General features: G+C 39.4%; 1 protein-coding gene and 1 non-coding gene across 3 annotated transcripts in view; one reads left to right on the forward strand and one right to left on the reverse strand.

Moving 5' to 3' along the window:
* Positions 1 to 5,721: 5,721 nt before the first annotated feature.
* TRNAK-UUU (transfer RNA lysine (anticodon UUU)) lies at positions 5,722 to 5,794 on the reverse strand. The gene has a single exon. It is a non-coding gene; the product is annotated as a tRNA-Lys (tRNA).
* A 356-nt stretch (positions 5,795 to 6,150) lies between these two features.
* Positions 6,151 to 22,304, forward strand: part of LOC104586281 (protein PEP-RELATED DEVELOPMENT ARRESTED 1, chloroplastic) — a 71,297-nt gene continuing 55,143 nt past the window's right edge. Inside the window, exons 1-5 of one of the 2 annotated variants that reach the window (XM_010243453.3) lie at positions 6,151 to 6,531; positions 6,634 to 6,856; positions 7,624 to 7,779; positions 8,458 to 8,526; positions 8,644 to 8,814. In XM_010243453.3, the coding sequence (XP_010241755.1) occupies positions 6,521 to 6,531; positions 6,634 to 6,856; positions 7,624 to 7,779; positions 8,458 to 8,526; positions 8,644 to 8,814 (630 nt within the window). In that variant the 5' untranslated portion in view covers positions 6,151 to 6,520. Of the gene's footprint in view, positions 6,857 to 7,623; positions 7,780 to 8,457; positions 8,527 to 8,643; positions 8,815 to 22,304 lie in introns of both variants that reach the window. The other variant, XM_010243452.3, reaches the window with a different exon arrangement.

Here is a 22,304-nt window from a genome sequence, read left to right on the forward strand (position 1 = left end):
TCTACCAAGATGAGCTCTTCGTGGCTTCCGCGGGAGTAGGCGGCCAACAGACTGCATGGACGCCCCTGTTGGTCGAGCCTTCCAAGGCTCCCGTGCGAGCTGGTGACCTAAAGTTAGTAGTGCTGCCCCCGTAGGTCAAGCTCCTAGTAGCTTCTTGTAGGAGTGGGTAACCAACGTCACTAACGAGGCTGATGCAGCGCAGGCGTAGCCCAGGTGCAACCTGGGACAGGTATTAGACAGTTTTTGTATGCCCTTAGCTTCAATCCGATTTGATGTACTTTTGTTATTTAGTGGAAATAAATAAAGTACATGTTTGATTCATGTTGTTTGGTTTAATTCTGTGTAAGACCCTAAAACTGGACACTTATAGAGACTTGTGTTAGTTTTAAAGATTCACAACCGTTGGATAAATCTGGGGAGATTTATCCTGCCAAGGCTGATGCTGGTGTGCCACCAAGTGTTGGGATGGCCTGTCTCAGCCACCAGGGTAAGACCCGAGGCACATGCAGTATGGGATTGCTTGAATCCTTGAACCGGACCAGATTTCCAGTGTTGCCCTGGACCTTGGAGACAGATGGGCAAAACTGGAAAGTTACACCTGACCCCTAGACTCGATTATGACATTTCACTAGGTGTCGGATCGGACTGTCTTTGATATGCCAATCAGTGAGATCCTTAGATGGGGATCAAAACCTGGGTATGTTGGGACAGTCTGAGAATTCATCTGAGTGGGTGATCATAGTGACAGGATCAGCCCCTTTGTCGGACAAAGGGTAATGATCGGGAATGCACTCTCCCTGATGGAAACCAAACTGCCGGTAGTTGATTTCAATCGTTGGAATTTTGTTTTCCAAAATTAATATATTTATATATATATATGTACGGTTTCAAATTGTTTGCAAATGGTTTTAATTCCCGGGATCCATGTGAGTGGAGAGTGCGGCACTGTTCCTTGCAGCCGAGGGAGAGGTCCTCTCTTGTCGGGCAGTGCTTGATCATTAAAGGCCGAGAGGTTAAGTGTAAGACCATTTAGGGTAGTACCTGATGGGCTAATCTTGCACCTGCCCACAGTCCCTGGGTTTTTATAAGATGGCTTGGCCCAGGGACCACTTAATGTAAGTGTTGGGCCCATAGGGTCCATATGATGGGCTCAGGGGTTTACTGAGTCTTTTAGTGAATTCGGCTGGGCCGAACCCATGTGGCTGGTGTGTAGATCAATGCTTGGGTCCCACGCCATACAAAGAAGCCCAACTGGGTAGCAGATTGGAAAGTAATTAAACACTGAACACTTAATGGGCCAAAAGCCCATTTCGAGGTGGGCTGATATGATCACCCATCTATGGGGCGAATCTGAGATTAATGTTAGTAAAAGGATTGGGCCTTTAACCCTATCCACTCTTGGAGACCAAATTCAAATTAGATTTGAGTCTGGTAACCTCCTGATAAGATCAGGAGTAAGCTAACTTTATCTGCAGATAGGATTAAGATAGTCCCCTATCCAAATACTGATTTGGATTGGGATAACTCCTCATTTAGGAGGTTTCTTAATCAAGAAGAAAGGAGGAGAAACCCTAAGAGAGAAATATCAGATTTCGAACCACCCTTTTGACAACAAGGGGATACCTCCTGTGAATTGAGATTAGATCTCATTCATACTCCAGAGAGAAAGAAAAGCAGTTCAGCCTTTTCGCCCTTGGAGTTCTCCTCCTGCCGCCGCCATCTACCTCTGCAAGATTCGATCTTTGCAGAAATAGGAAGTCAAGAAACCTGTTCTTGACATCAGTCTTGCAAGAAAGACTGAAAAAGACTCAGTGTTTAGTGTTTCCAGAGGGTTCTTGCGAAGGATCCAGTGTGTAGGACGGATCTTGGTGCATTCTTTGGGCGTGAACACCAACTTTGGGAGATACTGCTTCTCCGGATCAGGTATATTCCTCCCTTTTATCTTTTCGTACAGATCTGGTTTGATTATGGTTCAAGTAAGATCTTTGAATATTGTATTCTAAATCTAGGGAATATGATTCCCAGTTGGGAGAAGGTAGGAAATTTTTGAAATTCGCCGCAACCTTTATGGCGTCCATTAGATGGATCATACCATTCTTTCAACAAGCGCCGCCCTGGCGTGGCCTAGCCTTGGTGCGACCAACGACTTGGCCCAGGTGCAAACTGGCAAGCTGATAAAAGACTTCGGCTCCACATAAGACCTAGTCACCTCTTCGACGTGGGCAAAATCAAAGATCAAGGAGAGTGGACTACGAATCGCTCCCAGAGCCTAAGGGCTAAAATACCACATAAGACCTAGTCGCCTCTTCGGCATGGGCGAGATCAAGGAGAGTGGACTACGAGTCGCTCCCATAGCCTAAGGGCCAAAATACCAAACTAGCGAAGACTTCCTCATCGAATTATTCATTCTGGGCCAAAAGGAGAAATCTACTCCCTTCGCCGAGTTACTTTCAGCTCGGGAGTGGGGGGGGGGCCAAATGATGAGGGCGGATTTGGCCCTCTAATGATATTGTGACACATGGCACCTTAGAACAACTAGGTGACACCCGGAACCATTTTGGCAACAACTTGCCTTAGCCAAGTTGATGGTGTCCCACTTGGCAACCCAGACGCGGCCTGGCACAGGCGCGACCTAGCACAGGCGTGACCTAGCGGCCTAGCCCTGGCACGAGCTGGCAGCATAGCACAGGCGCGACCTAGCGGCCTAGCCCTGGCACAAGCTGGCAGCATAGCACAGGCACGACCTGGTGACCTGGCACAGGCACCGACCTGGCGGCCTAGCCCAGGCACGACTTGGCAGCCTGGCACAAGCGTGACTTGGCGGCCTGGCACAGGCACCGACCTGGCGACTTGCAAGACGTGCTCGCCGACGAATTCGGCATGCATATCCAAACACTCCCATGACCCTTGGAAGTTGGCCCACATGTCGAACAATCTGGAGGGTGGTCAACATGCATGGCGGTTACCTCCAGGAATCTTAGACCAGTTAGACACAACCTCCCGGAGATCTTAGGAGCGGTACATGAGCAAGGCATATATAAAGGCACCAACCCCAATGACAAGGGGCAAGTGAGCAAGCGCTCACACTAAAACACAACGCTCTAGAAATTTTCTCCTTTTTTTTGAATTTTTTATTTTTTAATTCCATGTCACTTTTTAAACAACCAATGAGATGCTTTCTTTCCCCATAAAAAATTACCTAAAATCTCTCGCTCTCTCTCTCTCTCTTGTTCCCAAGAACCTAAATAATGACCTCTCCTAAAATATCTCCCAAACTACCTCCCCCACTATCCCTCACTTTCTCCTAAATTATCTCTAATCCCTATTTAATTATTTATATACGAAATTATCTATAATTCCTATTTATATCCTAAATTTTCTCTAATTCTTGTTTCTCTCCTAAATTATCTCTAATTCCTATTTATCCACTCCTCTATTTTTTATTTATATCTATATAAAGAAAGTTTGAATTAAAAATTTAAAAGTTCTTTAAATATTCTAACGAAATTATATAGTAACTTTAAAATATTTATTAAAAACATAAAAAATAATTATAATATAATTAATTAATAATATTTATAATATAAATAATTTCATATTTTTACAAAATTCACCATTAAATTATGTACTAACAATATAAATTGTGGTTTTTCGGTTATTCAATTTAAATGTTATTCAAATAATAAAAAAATTAACATTAAAAAATAAAATATTATTAAAAAATTTCAGTAACTAAATATCTTAAATAACAATTATTAAAAATAGATAAATAATTATATAACAAAATATTTAATATTATGTAATAACTTTGAATTAAATAAAATTCAAGGAAAAATATTTTAAATTTTTTATACATTATTTAAATATTTAAATAACTTAATATTTTAACTAACGAAATATTTAACTTAAGTAGATTTTAAATAGTTAAAATAATTAGATTATGTAATAAATAAAAAAAATCTTAAAACTAGAAAAAATTATAACATAACATTCAAATTAATAACAACTTAATATTTTACAAAATTAATAACGAAATTATGTAATAATAGTATAAATTATAATTTTATAGATTCTTAAATTCAAAAAATAATTAATATTTTAAATTTAAAATAGTGATATTATTTAAGTAGCTAATTTCATTTATATCAATTAATAATTTTAGAAAATAACTTTTAGAGAATTTAATATTTTTTAATAAGAATTTTAAAATCTTATCTATATTTATTATATATTTATATATGCTAAAATTAATATTTATTATATTTTCAATAAGTATTTATTTTTTATGATAAATTTATTTTCAATAATTTTGTATAAATCTATTTTTGTTTTGTTATTTAACTGAAAATTTTGAAAAATTATTGGAGATTAAACTACTGCTATTTAACTTTTTAAATTTAATCTGTTGTGCTTATTGTACTTTTTGTTATAATAATGTTTCTTAGAGATTCAACTATTATTTGAGATTATACTATTTATTGATTAATTTAATATATTTTTTAGTATTTTTATTAATTATTTATTGTATTTTTATTATCAATATGTTTTCAATAATTATTGGAGATTAAATTATTGTTATTTATTAGAGATTAGACTATTAATTTAACTAAAATTAGTAGTGTTCATAGGTTGATTTAGTTTGGCTATAGGCTGTTTGGCCAACCAAATCAACTTGGTCAGGTTGGGGTGTTGGTCACTCGAAATCAACTGGCCATTATTGAAAACCAATTAACTTGGGTTATATTGTTTTGGGTCAATTTTCAGTTTGGTCGGTTGGTTCAAAAGATTTAAATTTAAATTTTTAAAATTATAGTGGTTGGTTGGTTAAAAATATGGGAATTTTCCTAATTTCTCATATTAAATAGATATATTAAAATATAAAATATTAATATATATATCTATGTACGGTCGTTCGATTTTGGCCAATTTACAAATGGCCAAAGCAAAATTTATCTAACTTGGTTAGGTTGGGGAATTGTTGAACCAAAGCCAATTGGAAATACTAGAAAAACGACCAACTTGAGTTGAGTTGGTTGGATTGGTCGGTTTCATAAGTTTGATGAACAACCCTAGCTAAAATCAATTATAGTTATTGTTGTATTGTAAAAAAAATTATTAAAAATAGTATATAAAATATAAGCGAAAATCTATAATGCGGGAAAGATATGGTATCAGAAGAGTTTTGACTAATCAAAATCCACTCATGAATTTTGATAAATAACACTTGATTGGCCATCACATTTATGATACCAATTAATTGGTAAAAAAATTTTCAGATATCATATCTTTCCCATATCATAGTCAAACACAAAAATATAAATAATTATTAATTTTTTAAAAAGTAAGAAAATATAAAATAATTGTATACTTTTATGTGTTTATATTATTTAGCTTTCGTTTTAACAAATCCCGTGCATTGCACTGATTCCCACTTGTAGATTGATAAAAAGGCATTTGGTTTACTTCATTCTTTTTAGTCCTGAGCGTTAGGGGTGCTCACGGTTCAGGTAACTGAACTGTAGGCCATTTTTGTGAATCAAACCGGTAGTACCATTTTTTGGAAAACTGGTAATCGGAACCGAATCGAAACCAGTTGGTTCGGTTCGCCGGTTTTTCAGTTTTTTAGTTTTTATAATATTTATTATAAAAATATATAATAAAAAATTATAAATATATATAAAATATTATATTTTAAATAATAAATAATATGTAGAAAAAAATTGCCGTCTATGGGAATTGAACCCACGACCACTTGGTTAAAAGCCATGCTCTCTACCGGTTGAGTTAAGAAGGCTCATGGTTATGTATAAAAATGTATATATTATGTTCTGTAACATGGACCAACTTATGCTATCTTCAAGATGAGGGTACGTTAATAGGGTGAGCAAAAAAACAAAGAAATCGAATCTAAAAATCGGTTAATTGAATGAATCGGTTTGGTTTCAATTCAATGCTTTTAAAAAATTGAATGAATCGGTTTTGCTCGCCCTATCAACGTACCCTCAGCCGGTAGAGCGCATGGCTTTTTAACCATGTGGTCGTAGATTCGATTCCCACAGACGGCGATTTTTTTCTACTTAATTGCGGCCAAACGTGATACATTTGGATTACTTTTTTTGAAATCAACGTTTGGCCGGTAGAGCGGATGGCTTTTAACCATGTGGTGTGGAGAGTTCGGTTCCCAATTTTTTTATCCATCCGATCGCAAATCTGCATTTTGTAATCGTCTGTTCACCTCGCGTTGTGGGCCATTTTCCGTGAACAAGCTTCTCTAAAGTCTAATCCAATCCATGGTCATGGATGCTACTCTACAAATCAACCGGTGTTCCCCTGAGCAGGACAGACTCCACTGCCCATCTATGAAAGACGCCATCACAACTCACAAATCAGAATATCCAGCAGCTTTTTAAGTGTTCTTCTTCTTCTTCTTCTTCTTCTTCTTCTTCGAAGGCCAACGCCGAACAGGGAAGAACTGAAGAACTCAAATACCCAGAAAATAAATTTGAAAGGAGACGCAAGAATGTTGGAGAGGCTAGTCCTCTTCCCTTCCCGTTCTTGCTTAGTTTCTTCTACGAAGCAGGATATCCCTTCTTTTCATCTTCTCTCTTCAGTCTCTTCCTCCTCTTTTTGCAGAAAGGCTCTGCTCTCCTCTCCCTTTCGACAACCCAAGAAGCAGACAACCTGGACGGCTCTCTGCGCAAGCTATGAAGTTGGTGGAGGCTACCCAGATGAGGATGTTTCCTTGAAAACCAGAGCACGTGAACAAGGAGACCAGAAATGGGACCCTTCAGACTACGAGGCCCTCCTTAAAGGAGGCGAACAGGTCGCTTCTGTGCTAGAGGAAATGGTCAAATTGGTAAGTTTAATTCCTTTCTTTTCTGGGTAATAAGTTTTATTCAGTTCATACAGTTTCTTTTCTACGTCCATTTTCGAGCATTGACTGGATATCTTGATATAAGGCCTATATAAACAGATAAACCAACGGAAAAAACAAAGCCAAAAGGAGGGAAGGACTTCTTAATGCTTAAGACTGTAGCCGTGTAGTATTTCATTTTAGTTAAAGATTATATTTATGCGGCCTATATGAGTGCAACAATGTAATTCTGTTGAAGACATTTCTGTGTTTTAGAAATACTTAAGATTCCCAATTTTGAGTTCTTTTGATTGGGTAACTTGAAAAAAATTATATGTAATGATACATGTATGTGAATTTTTCAATTTTGGGAGGTTTAAATGTTTATGTTGGACTAACATTCCATTTCTACTGATAAAAAAAATCCATTTCTTGAATCTAGACCTACATGTAGTGATGCACAGCAATGTAAATTTTAAGTTCTCATTTTGTTTTCATGAAAATCTTCAAGGTTTCTTCAAGAAAAGAATGCTGATCTTTGAGAAAAGAGTTAGGAAACGATGTCAAAACTAAATAAATTTCATATCATTTTACACAGAATTTGAAATGAGTCCATTCATGTGTTGTTACTTAAAGTTCATTTGATAATAGTCTTGATTTCTGTTCTATTGACTTTTGTGAGTAAGATAGTTTTGGATTTGAAGAAATGGACTAGTACTCATGTAAGCATGCCATGATTATCATGTAATTGTTTAATATATGTCATGCAGTTGGAGGATATGAACATGGATGAGGCATCAGAGGAGATGGCGGTGGAGTTAGCTGCACAAGGAGTCATTGGGAAGAGAGTTGATGAGATGGAGAGTGGGTTTATGATGGCTCTTGATTACATGATCCAACTTGCTGAAAAGGATGAAGATGATCAAGTACAAATTTAACCCTTTGTTTTGACTATTAAACTTTTTTATTCTTGTTATGTTGATTTTATTTCTAGCTGCTTACTGGAACAACAATAATGATTTTGTATCTGAATTCGTTTGATAGCATCTTTGGGAGGACCAAATTCGACTTCAAACTTTATTTGTGGATTTGCATGTCCTGTAATGCCAATAGTACCGAGATTGCTAATGAATTCTTGAAGAGATTCCCTTCTGCATTTACTGCACAAAATTAAAATTCTAGATGTGTTTTGAGTCTTTAGAGAGATCAACAGGGACAAATTAAATCATTGAATTTATTCTTCCTATTTGGCTTGTATTGTCCATTAAATTGCGATCAATGATTATTGCAAGCAGGCAAGAAGAGTGGGTGGAGAAATAAATTATAATATTTTTGAAGGTCATGGGTAATTTTATACTAGACATGAGAATATCCATGTCAATGTCTTCATTTGTTGTATTATGACATTAAGTATAATGTAAAAACTGATAATAAAAGGATATGCATCACATCTTGGTCTTTTACTTGGGTCACATTGTTACTCTAAAGGACCGCAGAGATTTCTGGTTTCCAGTCCTAGTTGTTTTCTTTTTTCTGTTAATCAAAATATAAATCCAGTACAAACATTGTTGTTTCTTTATTCATTTTTATTTGTTTCCATCCAGCGCAAGTCTCTTTTGGAGGTTATCAAGCAGACAGTGTTATCCCATCTTACAAAAAAGTGTCCTCCACATGTGAGTCTGTTTGGTTTCACTCTTAAGAACTAATAATATTTTTGGTCCAAGGGAAGTTGGAACTTATGATCATATACTTAAACATCAATTGTTATTGTTATGGATTTTGGATTTTAGGTACAAGTGATTGGTCTACTTTGTAGAACTCCTCAGAAAGAAAGCCGGCATGAGTTATTGCGTCGAGTGGCTGCAGGTGGTGGTGTTTTTAAAAGTGAGAATGGCACAAAAGTTCATCTTCCAGGGGCAAATCTAAATGATATAGCCAACCAGGCTGATGATCTACTAGAGGTAAATACTCGACAAAAACTAATGTGCTTCCCTTCTATCATTTGGATCTGGACATTAGGATTTATACTTATCTTTTTGAAGGCTATATCTATCCATTCATTCCAAGATTAGTGAAATAGCCACCTCTGAATATTTTTGAGCTTTATCTTATTAGGGATTTATTTTGGGCAATAGAAATTTGACTGTGACATTTAGCTTATAGAGTGGTAGGTCAAGACTCAAGAAGTAGAATCAAGAAAATGAATCCATGAAATAAAGTTCAAAAACTAGAATCAAGATCAATAATTTAAGAAGCAAGGAGTGATATTTAAAACTCTAACCTTTCTTTTAATGAAGAAAAATAAGAGCATGAATCTTGGCAGATTAAGAGCTATACATGATGTGGCTACTAAGTTTTCAGCTTCATGGTAGTGAAGAGGAATGTTACCTTGTGTGGCCTGAAGCAATCTCCCAGAGTGGTTCAATAGATTTAACAAATTGGTTTAGCTGGTGGGGTATAGGTGCTGCAAGGCTGATCATAAACTCTATGTGAAGAGAAAGCAAGACAACATTGTAGCCTTAATTGTGTACATGGATGATATTGTCATCAAAAGTAATTAGTCTGAAATTAAGCAGCTAAAGAATTTTCTAGTCATCCAATTTGAAGTCAAAGATCTAGGTCTATTGAAGTATTTCCTTGAAAATGAGGTGGCCAAGTCTCATAGGGGTATCTTTATTTTTGTACAGAAAATACATCTTATTATCTCTTATCTTCAAGGTCATTTGACAGTTGGGGTTCAAGCCCTCAAATTCTCCTATGGATCTTAATTGTAAGCCCTCAAATTCTCCCATTGATCTTAATTGTTAGCCCTCAAATTATCCTATGGGTTCAAGCCCTCAAATTCTCCTATGGATCTTAATTGTGCTTGTGCCTGGCCCAATCTGGACCCCATGCCTGAAATATAAGCCTGGGTTGGACCAGGTTTTGGGCTTATGTTTTTAAATGCAAAATATTAAATACATATTATATCAAGGTTCAAAGTATCAACACGATACATCCTGTATCAGGTGTATCATATCGTAATGCCAACCTGTCGATATGCCTTTTTTAAGACTAATCACAAAAGTATCTGTTTTAAATGTTAAATGATGCTTAAACCTTTCCATCCCTATTTTTGAAACAAAAACTAAAAAAATGATATGCGTGTAGTACAAAGTACTGATGCACCCCTTCTGCCGTATCGGGGTGTACGAATACTTTGAGCCTTGTATGATATAAAACATTAAATATATAATATTTCAAACATTACTGTACTTTTTTATGTATTTAATATAACATTTCAAATTCTTTTTCATAAGTAAAATATAATGAACGTTTTAGTCCTTTTTGAATTTTTTTTTCATTGTACTTCTTGAAGCTTTTTTTTATATCATACACCATCATCATTAGCATCATCATCACCTGTGCTTTATCCCAACTATATGGGGTTGGCTACATAAATCCTATTTCACCAATCCATTCTATTTAAAGCCATAGCCATTGTTAAATTATTAGTGCTTAAATCATTCCTTACTACTTCTACCCAGTCCTTTTTGGTCTACCCCTAGCTCTTCTATCCCCTTCCATTTGTAACAAATCACTTCTTCTAATTGGAGCTGTTGGTGGTCTTCTATGCATGTGACCAAACCATTTTAGTCTACTCTCTCTCATTTTACCACTTATTGTTAGGTTTTTGTGGATGGTTTCATTTTTGATCCTTTCTAGTTTTTCCACTCATCCACCTTAGCATTCACATTTGTGCCACATTGATTTTCTGAACATGTTGGTTTCTTGATTTCTCAACACTTTGCACCGTATACAACTCAATTACAATTTCCAAATGATATCATTTTGTTTTTTAAAGGGAAGGAAGGGGAGTTGCTGAACTTAAAGAGACTAGTGCTACAGTTTGAAAAGAAGTCCAATCTTAAAGTGAACTGGGGCAAAAGTTGTGTTGCAGGAGTTAATTTAGGGGGAGAGGAGGTGGATTCCCTAGCGAGATTATTGGGGTGTGAAGTGGGGGATTGGCCATTACAATATTTGGGGCTATCACTAGGAGGGAACCCAATGGTTGATAGCTTTTGGTACCTTGTGATTGAAAGCTTTTCTAAGAGGTTAGCAACTTGGAAAAGGAATTACATCTCTTTAGGGGGTAGGATAACCTTAATTAAGTCAACCTTGGCCAACCTGTAAGGTTGCCAATCTATTTCCTTTCTACCTTTAGAGTACCAGTGAAAGTAGCAAATTGGCTAGAAAGATAATGAGGTACTTCTTGTGGGAACTAGGGGACACTAAGAAGGATCACCTAGTGAAGTGGGAGGTGGTTTCTAGGAGGAGGGATGATGGAGGCCTAGGATTAGGAAATATAAGATTAAGAAAACAAAAGAAAAGTGATCTCATCAGTGTTTGTTAATAATTCTTGGGATTTGGGCTTGAGAAGAGTTCTAAGGGATTCAAAAATGGGGATGGTTGATGTAATCATTCATGGAGAGTGGGAGACGAGAGAGAGAGAGAGAGAAAGAGAAGAAAAGGGAGATACGATTGAGAGGGGAAAAAGATCCTGCTGACTGCCGCTAGTTCTCTATTTATATTAACTTAATAAAAAATAATAGAAATTACAAGTATGCTTCTGGCGGCACACCCTAGAACCAAACTAATAAGAAAAAAAAAGGACAAGTAACTAATTGATAGTATCTTAAGAAGTCAGCCTACTAACAACAACTATAAAGTAACAATTAAATAAACCTTACAACATTCCCCCTCAAGTTGGGCCGAATGTGTCTATCATGCCCAGCTTGTCACATAACTCATTGTGCCGCGAGTATGGAAGCCCCTTTGTGAGGACATCAGCAAGTTGTTCCTTGGAGTTGACATAAGGGATGCAAATTTCCCTTTTTTTCCAATTTTTCCCTTATGAAGTGTTTGTCCACCTCAATGTGCTTGGTCCTCTCATGTAGGACAGGGTTGCTGGCGATGTTTATTGCAACCTTGTTGTCACAGTAAAGAGACATAGGACTATGAACAACAACTCCAAGCTCCCCTAGAAGATTCTTTAGCCAAAGGACTTCAGCCACCCCATGTGCCATAGCTCTATATTCAGCTTCAGCGCTTGACCTTGCTACCACACTTTGTTTTTTGCTCTTCCGAGTTACTAGATTTCCTCCCACAAATGTGCAATACCCACTTGTGGACTTTCTGTCATCCACAGCTCCTGCCCAATCAACATCTGTAAAGACTTCCACCTTTAGGTGATTGTGTTTACTGAATAGTAGACCTGTTTCGGGATATTTCTTCAAGTATTTAAGAACTCTCTCTGCTGCCTCCATGTGTGGTTTCTTAGGAGAGTGCATTAACTAGCTTAGGACCCCAACGGAATAGGCAATGTCTAGACGGGTCATGGACAAATAAATCAGCTTTCTCACTAACCTTTGGAACTGTTTCACCTCTTTCAGAGGTTCACCAACATAGTCACTTAACTTGTGGTCAACATCCATGGGAGTATCTGCCGGCCTTGCATCTAATTTGCCTGTATCCTGTAATAGATCAAGGGTGTATTTCCTTTGAGAGATAAAGATACCCTTTTCTGAGCGGGCAACTTCAATTCCAAGGAAATACTTCAGGGGACCTAGATCTTTCACTTCAAATTTAGATGCAAGGAATTGTTTCAATTTTTGTATCTCTGAGTTCCAACTTCCTGTAATGATGATATCATCCACATAACCAAGAGTCCCTGGCGTTGGTTAAGTTAGATAGGTTTCTTATATCTCCGGGATGGGAGAATGCTTTTAACCTCTCAAAACAAGTGGCTCTCCCAAGACCAGTTTCGGATCATACTCCTATTCAGTTGGTGTGTGGTAAACAAGGTCCTAAAAAGCCCCTTTCAAGATGGAAAATGTGTGGTTTGAAGAGGAAGAGTTGGTTCCCCTTTTGAGTTCTAAATGGAATGATCTCTAGCTAGAAGGTACGAGTCCTTTCAAATTTGCAAAAAAGATCAAATCAGTTAAGGAGACCCTGAAATCTTGGAGGTTGGAAGAAAGGAAGAGTAGATTGGAAGAACAATTGACCATTGACAATCTGGCTTTTAAGGATGAATTAAAGTGGAGGCAAAGGGCCAAGGTTAAATGGCTCAAAGAAGGGGACATGAATTCTAGTTTTTTCCATAAGATGGCAAGTGCAAGAAATAGATTCAATCAGCTCGAGAGATTGGAATTTGAGGACCAGGTGGGAGAGAATGGGGCTGAGATGAAAAATGTTGCCAACAAATATTTCTCAGTTTTGTTTAAGGAAAGTTGGGCTAGAATGCCATTCCCGGTTGATCTTGCTTTTAGGAGGATTTCTGAGTCCCAGCATAGAGACTTGGAAGGCCCCTTCTCAGAGGTTGAAATATGGCAAGTGATTAAGAATATGGAAGTTGATAAATCCCCAGGGCCGGATGGTCTTACTAGTCTCTTTTATAAGAAATGCTGGGAGGTGGTGAAAGAGGATTTGATGAAAGTGTTTCAAGATTTCCACCAAACTGCAGCCCTGGAAAGAAATCTAAATTCCACTTTCATTTCCTTAATTCCTAAAGTGGAAGGGACCACTAACATCAAAGATTTTGGACCTATCAGTTTGCTGAATAGCTTTTATAAAATTCTGGCAAAGGTCCTAGCAGAAATATTGAAAACAGTTCTGAGTACTGTGATTGAAAAAATCAGTTTGCGTTTGTGCCGGGTAGACAAATGCTAGACAGCGTACTGGTGGCAAATGAGTTGATAGACTCAAGGAAAAGGGAAGGTAAATCAAGACTGGTTTGCAAATTGGATTTGGAGAAGTCTTACGACCATGTCAACTGGAAATGCTTGGATCTTGTTTTGGAGAAGATGAACTTTGGACAGAAATGGAGAAACTGGATTAAAGTATGTGTTTCTTCTCCCAAATTTGCAGTTCTAGTAAATGGAGAATTGGCTGACTTCTTTAAGAGCTCTAGAGGTCTCAGGAAAGGGGACCTCCATTCAAAGTTGTTGAGCAGGAGACCAAGAAGAAGAAGAAAAGAAGGAGAAAAGAAGAAGAAAGAAGGAGAAGAGGAAGAAGAATAAGAGGCAACTGAGTTAAAGCCTCAACAAAACTTAGTTTCAGTCGAGTGAAGCTTTCTATTTATACTGTTCTGGCCATACATAACAAAAAGTATACAGAATTACGAAAATACCCCTACGGGTACTAAGCTTGTGTACAGTACATATAATACACCTGTTAACACTCCCCCTCAAGTTGGAGCATAGATATCAATCATGCCCAACTTGTCACAGAGACCTTGATGTTTGGAATAGTTTAGCCCTTTTGTAAATAAGTCTGGAAGTTGGTCTTCAAAGCTGATGTATGGAGTGCATACTTCGCCTGTGATGATTTTCTCTCTGATAAAATGCTTGTCAACTTCAATGTGCTTTGTTCTATCATGTAGTACCGGGTTGGCAGCAATACTGATAGCTGCCTTGTTGTCACAGAGTAGAGTCATGGGTTTACCAACTGGAAAACCCAACTCTCCCAATAGATTCTTTATCCACATACCTTCGGCTACTCCGTGTGCCATTGCACGGTACTCAGCTTCAGCACTGGATCTAGCTACCACAGTTTGCTTCTTACTCCTCCAAGTAACCAGGTTCCCTCCTACAAAGGTGCAGTAACCACTAGTAGACCTTCTGTCACTTTGAGATCCAGCCCAATCCGCATCTGTGTAAATTTCAACCCTCAAGTGTCCATGTTTCTGGAATAATAAACCAGCACCCGGGAACTTCTTAAGATATCGTAGTACTCTCTCTGCTGCTTCAAGGTGGGTGGACCTAGGTGCATGCATGAACTGACTGAGGACACCAACAACATATGCTATGTCTGGACGAGTCATAGAGAGGTACAACAATCTCCCTACAAGCCTCTGAAATTGCTTCACATCCTTAAGTGGTTCACCTTGACTGTCACTTAACTTATGGTTGGGATCAATGGGAGAGTCAGCTGGTTTAACCCCAATCTTTCCAGTGTCCTTAAGAAAATCTAGGACATATTTCCTTTGAGAGATGAAAATACCCCTTTTTGATCGGGCAACCTCAATCCCAAGGAAGTATTTGGCGGGACCTAGATCTTTCACCTCGAACTGAGTGGCAAGGAAGCCCTTCAAACTTTGAATTTTGTCCTTCCAGTCACCAGTAACAATTATGTCATCCACGTATACTATTAGGGCAGCCATTTTACCTTCTACTCTTTTTACAAACAGTGTGTGATTTGACTGACATTGCTTGTATCCCCTCTTCTGAACTGCAGTATGAAATCTGTTGAACCAAGCCCTTGGTGATTGCTTCAGCCCATATAAAGACTTCTTCAACTTGCACACCTTTTGTTCACTTCCTTGAGCCAAAAATCCGGGGGGTTGAGCCATATAAACCTCCTCTTCAAGGTCACCATTCAAGAAGGCATTCTTGATGTCGAGCTGATGTAGATCCCAATTCAGATTTGCAGCAAGATGAAAGAAGGGTATGATCCATCTAATGGACGCCATAAACGTTGCGGAATGGGTGGGCGAATTTCAAAAATTTTCCTACCTTCTCCCAACTGGGAATCACATTCCCTAAATTTAGAATACAATATTCAAGGATCCTACTTGAACCATAATCGAACCATATCTGAACCAAAAGCAAAAGGGAGGAATATACCTGATCCGGAGAAGCAGTATCTCCCAAAGTTGGTGTTCATGCCCAAAGAAGAAACAAAGATCCGCTCCTGCTGAAGATGACACAGCTGTGGGTGGAACGGAACCAGCAGAGTGCGTCCTACACACTGGATCCTTCGCAAGAATCCTCTGGAAACTCTGAACACCGAATCTTCTTTAGTCTTTTCTGCAAGACTGATGTCAAGAACTGATTTCTTGACTTCTTTCCTCTACAAAGATCGAATCTTGTGAGAAGCAATGGCGGCGGCGGCTGGAGGAGAACTCCAAGGATGAAGATAGAAGAATTGCTTCTCTTCTCTCTGGAGTATGAATGAGATCTAATCTCTATTCGCAGGAAGCTTTCTTTCCTTACCCTTGGTTCGAAATCTGATATATTTCTCTTAGGGTTTCTCCTCTTTTTCTTCTTGATTAAGAAACCTCCTAATTAGGAGTTATCCCAATACAAATCAGTATTTTGGATAGGGGATTATCTTAATCCTATCTGTAGATTAAGTTAGCTTACTCCTGATCTTATCAGGAGGTTACCAGATTCAAATCTGATTTGAATTTGGTCTCCCAGAGTGGATAAGGTTAAAGGCCCAATCCTTTTACTAACATTAATCTCAGATTCGCCCCATAGATGGGTGATCATATCAGACCAGCTCGAAATGGGCTTTTGGCCCATTAAGTGTTCAGTGTTTAACTAGTTTCCAATCTGCTGCCCAGTTGAGCTTCTTTGTATGGCGTGGAACCCAAGCATTGATCTAGACACTAGCCACATGGGTTCGGCCCAGTCGAATTCACTGAAAAACTCAGCAAACCTCTGAGCCCATCACATGGACCCTATGGGCCCAACACTTACATTAAGTGGTCCCTGGGCCAAGCCATCTTATAAAATCCCAGGGACTGTGGGCAGGTGCAAGATTAGCCCATCAGGTACTATCCTAAATGGTCTTACACTTAACCTCTCAGCCCTTAATGATTAAGCACTGCCCGACAAGAGAGGACCTCTCCCTCGGCTGTAAGGAACAGTGCCGCACTCTCTACTCACATGGATCCCGGGAATTAAAACCATTTGCAAACATTTCAAAACCGTACATATACATATATATATATATATATTAATTTTGCAAAACAAAATTCCAACGATTGAAATCAACTGCCGGCAGTTTGGTTTCCATCAGAGAGAGTGCCTTTCCCGATCATTACCCTTGTCCGACAAAGGGGCTGATCCTGTCACTATGATCACCCACTCAGATGAATTCTCGGACTGTCCCAACATACCTAGGTTTTGATCCCCGCTAAGGATCTCACTGATTGACATATCAAAGGCAGCCCGATCCGACACCTAGTGAAGTATCATAATCGAGTCTAGGGGTCAGGTGTAATTTTGTAGTTTTGCCCATCTATCTCCAAGGTCCAGGGCAATACTGGAAATCTGGTCCGGTTCAAGGATTCAAGTAATCCCATACTGCATGTGCCTTGGGTCTTACCCTGGTGGCCGAGACAGGCCATCCCAACACTTGGTGGCACACCAGTATCAACCTTGGCAGGATAAATCTGCCCAGACTTATCCAATGGCTGTGAACATTTAAAACTAACACGAGTCTCTAAGTGTCCAGTTTTAGGGTCTTACACAGAATTATACCAAACAACATGAATCAAACATGCACTTTAATTTATTTCCACTAAATAACAAAAGTACATCAAATTGGATTGAAGCTAAGGGCATACAAAACTGTCTAACACAAGAGAGAAGAGGACTCTAATAGAGTTCATTTTGGCAACAGGTGCAAAGGTTTCTGCATAATCAACCCCATATACTTGAGTGAAACCCTTTGCTACTAAACGAGCTTTATACCTCTCCACGGTTCCATCAGCCCCATTCTTAACAGTGAACACCCATTTACATCCAACTGGATCCTTTCCCTTAGGGAGATCAACAAGTTCCCATGTGCCATTCTTATGAAGAGCATCAATTTCTTCCTTCATGGTCTTCATCCATTCTGGTATTGAGAGAGCTTTTGCCACATTCTTGGGAATAGGGATACTGTCAATGGAGGTAAGAAAAGCACGAAATGAAGGTGAGATGTTCTCATAGGAAACAAAGTTGGAAATGGGGTGTTTGGTGGTGCATGACCTAACACCTTTCTTGTGGGCAATGGGAAAGTCAAGATCATTAGCAACAGGGAGGTTGGGAGTCAAGTTACCTGAGTGAGTATGATCTTCCCCCAAGGAATCTGATGGCATTTGAGGTACGACTTCTGGATTCCCCTCAGCTCTTGAACCTGAGTGGCCTTTACGACGACGAGAAAAAACACGGAAAGGTGGAGGGTCAGAAGGAGGAAGGGGAGAAGGAGAAGGAGTAGGAAGAGGAGGAAGTTGAACCAGTTTCTCCTCATATCTACACTCCCCCTGAGGAGAAACAGGAAAGAAGGGCTCATCCTCAAAGAAGGTAACATCCATGGAGACATAGAATTTTCGTGAAATAGGATCAAAGCAACGATACCCTTTCTGAGAGAATGAGTAGCCAAGAAATATACATGAGATAGCACGAGAGTCCAATTTTCCCCGGGTGGGGGAAAGGTTTTGGACAAAACACCGACTCCAAAAAACACGGGGAGGAATAGAAAGAAGAGGGGCCTTAGGAAAGAGAAGTTGATGTGGAGCTTTGTACTCTAACCAACAAGAGGGCATTCGGTTAATGAGGTATGTAGAACAAAGGACGGCCTCAAGCCAAAAACGTTTGGGAACATTCATGTGGAGTAGTAAACCCCGTGCCACTTCAAGAATGTGACGGTTCTTCCGTTCAGCCACACCATTTTGTTGTGGCATGCGGGCACAAGAGCTCCGGTGAAGAGAGCCATGTGAAGCAAAGAACTCCGTGAGGTCACTATGAAAAAACTCTTTTGCATTGTCTGATTGAAATATTTGAATTTCAGTCTGAAATTGGGTGAAGACCATCCGCTGAAAATCTTGGATAATTTTTGGTACTTCCTCATGGGTTCGCATTGGATATACCCAAGTGTATTTGGAATAATTGTCAATGAAGGTAATAAAGTATTTGTAGCCACTCTCAGAAGGTAAAGTAACAGGGCCCCACACATCCGAATGCACAATGTGAAAAGGAAACTCAGATTTACTATTTCTTTGAGGAAATTGAGTTCTACAATGCTTGCTTAATTGACACGTTTGACAAGAAAAATTGGAAACAGACACGGACTTACATATTTATGGGAAAACAACTTTCAATGACTCAAAAGACAAGTGACCCAAATGACAATGCCATAAATACATTTTACTCTTTTTGAACTGACTCATAGACTCTGTAACAAGAAGACCAACCGTATTCTCCAACATATAGAGTCCATCAACCATACGACCTCTACCAATCGTCCTCCCTGAGGCCAGATCCCGAATCACACAATAGGAAGGGAAAAAAGTCACGGAACAGTTTAAGGAATTTGTAACACTACTGACTGAAAACAAATTCATAGGAAATTTTGGAACATGAAGAACATTTGAAAGAGTAAGGCCAAGGGGAAGAGAGAGAGTTCCTTGACCAGCTATGGGAGAGTATGATCCATCCGCTAGTCTCACTTTATCTCTTCCGGAAAGGGGGTGATACGTTTGGAAGAAAGAGGACATACCAGTCATGTGCTTTGACGCTCCAGAATCAATGATCCATGGAGAGTCGAGGTCGTGAGAAGCAACATGGAAAGCTGCGGCAGGATTACCTGATGTGGATGTAAAGGAGGTGGTGGGAGGATCATCCATCTGGCGAATTGTTCTACCATAAAGCTCCAAATGGTCATGGAAGGAGTTGACAATATCCTCTCTTGGGTCGGATCCAGAGTAGTTATGTTGGCCATGTGGTGGTTGAGTCACAGTGGAGGTGGGGGGCTGATTCTCCCGAGTAACCATATTGGCCATGTGGTGTTTCTTGGTACCTTGCTGCCCGGGTCTTCTAATACCATATGATCCTTGCTTCTTAGGTAAATCCTGAGCCCACTTCGGTTTCCCATGGAGATCCCAACAAGTATCTTTGGTGTGCCGGGGCTTCTGACAATTAGTGCACCACAAATTTTCCTTATCTTCTGCTTTCTTCTGGAGATCCCCTCTCTTGAAAGAAGGTTCACCACTAGTAGAGGGACCCCCCTTTGCCGCCAACACAATTGCATCCCCTCTGGTGTTGTTCATCAAGTTCCTTCTGCTCTCTTCAGACTGGACAAGAGCATAGACCTCCTGAATTGAAGGAAGATCCTTAGAACTTAGAATTTGTACTCTGATGGGTTCATAGATAGGATTGAGACCATGTAAAAAGGCAAACACCCTTTGCTGTGAGACACGTTTCTTATACAATTTTGCATCTTCCTCACACTTCCACTCAATGTTTTGGTAATGGTCCAGCTCCTTCCAAACAGTTGTCAGATCAGAGTAATAAACTGATAAACTCCTCTCCCCCTGTTTACAAGTAGATGAAGCTGCTTGCAGTTGATAAATTTTGGCATAGTGTCGAAGTTCAGAATAGGTAGACTTTGCCTTATCCCATATCTCATTTGCAGTTTCAGCCCACATGAAGTTCTTCCTTATTTGCGGTTGCATGGAGATCAAAAGCCATGACATAACCATACTATTCTCCTGATCCCATTTATCATGTTCTGCATTTCCAGAAGGTGGTTCTTTGATTCTTCCATTATGTAGCCAACTTTTCCCCTTGCAGTTATGTATAGTTTGATCCCCCTTGACCACTCTAGATAGTTTAACCCGTCAAGAGGAACAACAGCCATAGGGAAGGATAGATCATTGTTCCCACTCATTCCATTCAGCATTGTGGAGATTCCGGATGTAGCTGAATCTTCACTACTCATGATTCTCAGTTCAGAAATACACAAAACCAAAGCACAGTCTTACAGAGCTGCAACAGTCCACAATAGGACACTTGCTGATTTTCGGCCCCACAGAGAACCAAGCACAAACACTGCAACTGCAGTACTAGGGTTTATCACCTACACTGTGTAGGAGTCCACAGAACACTATACGAACTGCAAATGCAGTGTAACAAGGTCTGGAAGACCTACAGTTCACAACTTTGATACAGCTTCTCAGCCCAAAAAAAGGTCACAGTAGGAGCAGCAATACGAGTGGTGATTCACCACACCTAATCGGCTGATATCCACTTTCCAGGGCAGCCGAACAGTCACTCAAGTTCTAGGGTTCATCAACAGCCCCTTAGAGTGCAAACTAGGGCAACATACAATCGGAGGAAGGGGAACAGTCCCTACTCAGATTCTGGAACATTAACAGTCGTGCAAGAAGCCATAAACAGGAAGAGGAAAAAAAAAATCTCAGTACCAGCAATAGGTAGCGCAGTCATCAGTCATGAACTTGAACTTCCCTTCAGGTCAGATTGTGCTAGGCAGTTCAGTCATGAACTTGAACTCCCCTTCAGGTCAGAGCCTTCCTTCGAACATCTGGGATGGATTTCTACAGTCCTCTTAGCCGTAGCAACTCAGTTACCAGCAAAAATACATGTAGCCGTACCTTTTTTCTGTGCTGGGAAGTTGAACAGTCAGCATACTTGTAGCAGAGCCCTACTCGGCAGTGGAGACTAACCGCAGCACAGAAAAAACTTCCTCTTCCTTGTCTTCGAGCATCAGTACTATAACTCCTTCGCAGCAGAGGAGAGAGACCTCAGCTAGTTGTTTTCTAGGCATGGATGAACCTGCTCTGATACCATGTTGAGCAGGAGACCAAGAAGAAGAAGAAAAGAAGAAGGAGAAAAGAAGAAGAAAGAAGAAGGAGAAGAGGAAGAAGAATAAGAGGCAACTGAGTTAAAGCCTCAACAAAACTTAGCTTCAGTCGAGTGAAGCTTTCTATTTATACTGTTCTGGCCGTACATAACAAAATGTATACAGAATTACGAAAATACTCCTGCGGGTACTAAGCCTGTGTACAGTACATATAATACACCTGTTAACAAAAGTGAATGCTCTGCTTTGGGCTGTAGGATTTGGATAGAAACCTATCTAAACAGAATCTGGCCAGAAGAGGAATTCTGATTCTGAACATGCTATGTGAGCTTTGTGGTCAAGCTGAAGAGGATAATAATCATCTTTTTATATACTGCCCTATATCAGCTGCATTATGGGATCATTTCCTCTCCTATGAAGATCTTTCCTGGGTCATGCCAAAACAGGTGTTGGACCTGTTATGGAGCTGGAATCTGCAAGGTTTCTCTAAGCTGGCTAGAAGTGTGTGGTGGACTATCCCCGCAGCTGTGATCAGTTCCATCTGGATGGAGAGAAACATAAGAATGTTTCAAAACAAAGCAAAGGATGTAGACTGTCTCATCTCCTGTGCTGTGGGAAAATTAGTGTCATGGACTGCAGGTATGAAAGGCTTCCAACCTAGGGTATTTGGAGCTCAGTTGAGGTCCAGAAGTGTATTTGAATTGTAATGAAAGCTGGGAGATTGTTCTCAGTTTTTTTGCTCCTTTTATGGGGCTTATTTGTATGCTCTGTTCCAGTTAATAAATTTACCTTACCTTTTTGAAAAAAAAAATGATAGATTGAGGAAGATGCCACCCGTAGAATTAGAGTAGAATGGGCAAAATCGAGGGGTACATCTAGAGTCTATGTGTGAATACTGCTCAGGTTAAAAGGGGAATTCTATAAAAGAAAAGAAAAAACAGAAGAGAAGAAGAACATTAAAGAAGATGGGTGTGAACATCGGAAAATATCCGGCTGTTCACTTCATGGTTGAGCAGAAGGAGTTGCCACCCATCAAAAT

The sequence above is a fragment of the Nelumbo nucifera genome, chromosome 1 (genome assembly GCF_055504915.1).
Source record: "Nelumbo nucifera cultivar China Antique chromosome 1, China Antique-T2T, whole genome shotgun sequence".
NCBI classification, from domain to species: Eukaryota; Viridiplantae; Streptophyta; class Magnoliopsida; order Proteales; family Nelumbonaceae; genus Nelumbo; species Nelumbo nucifera.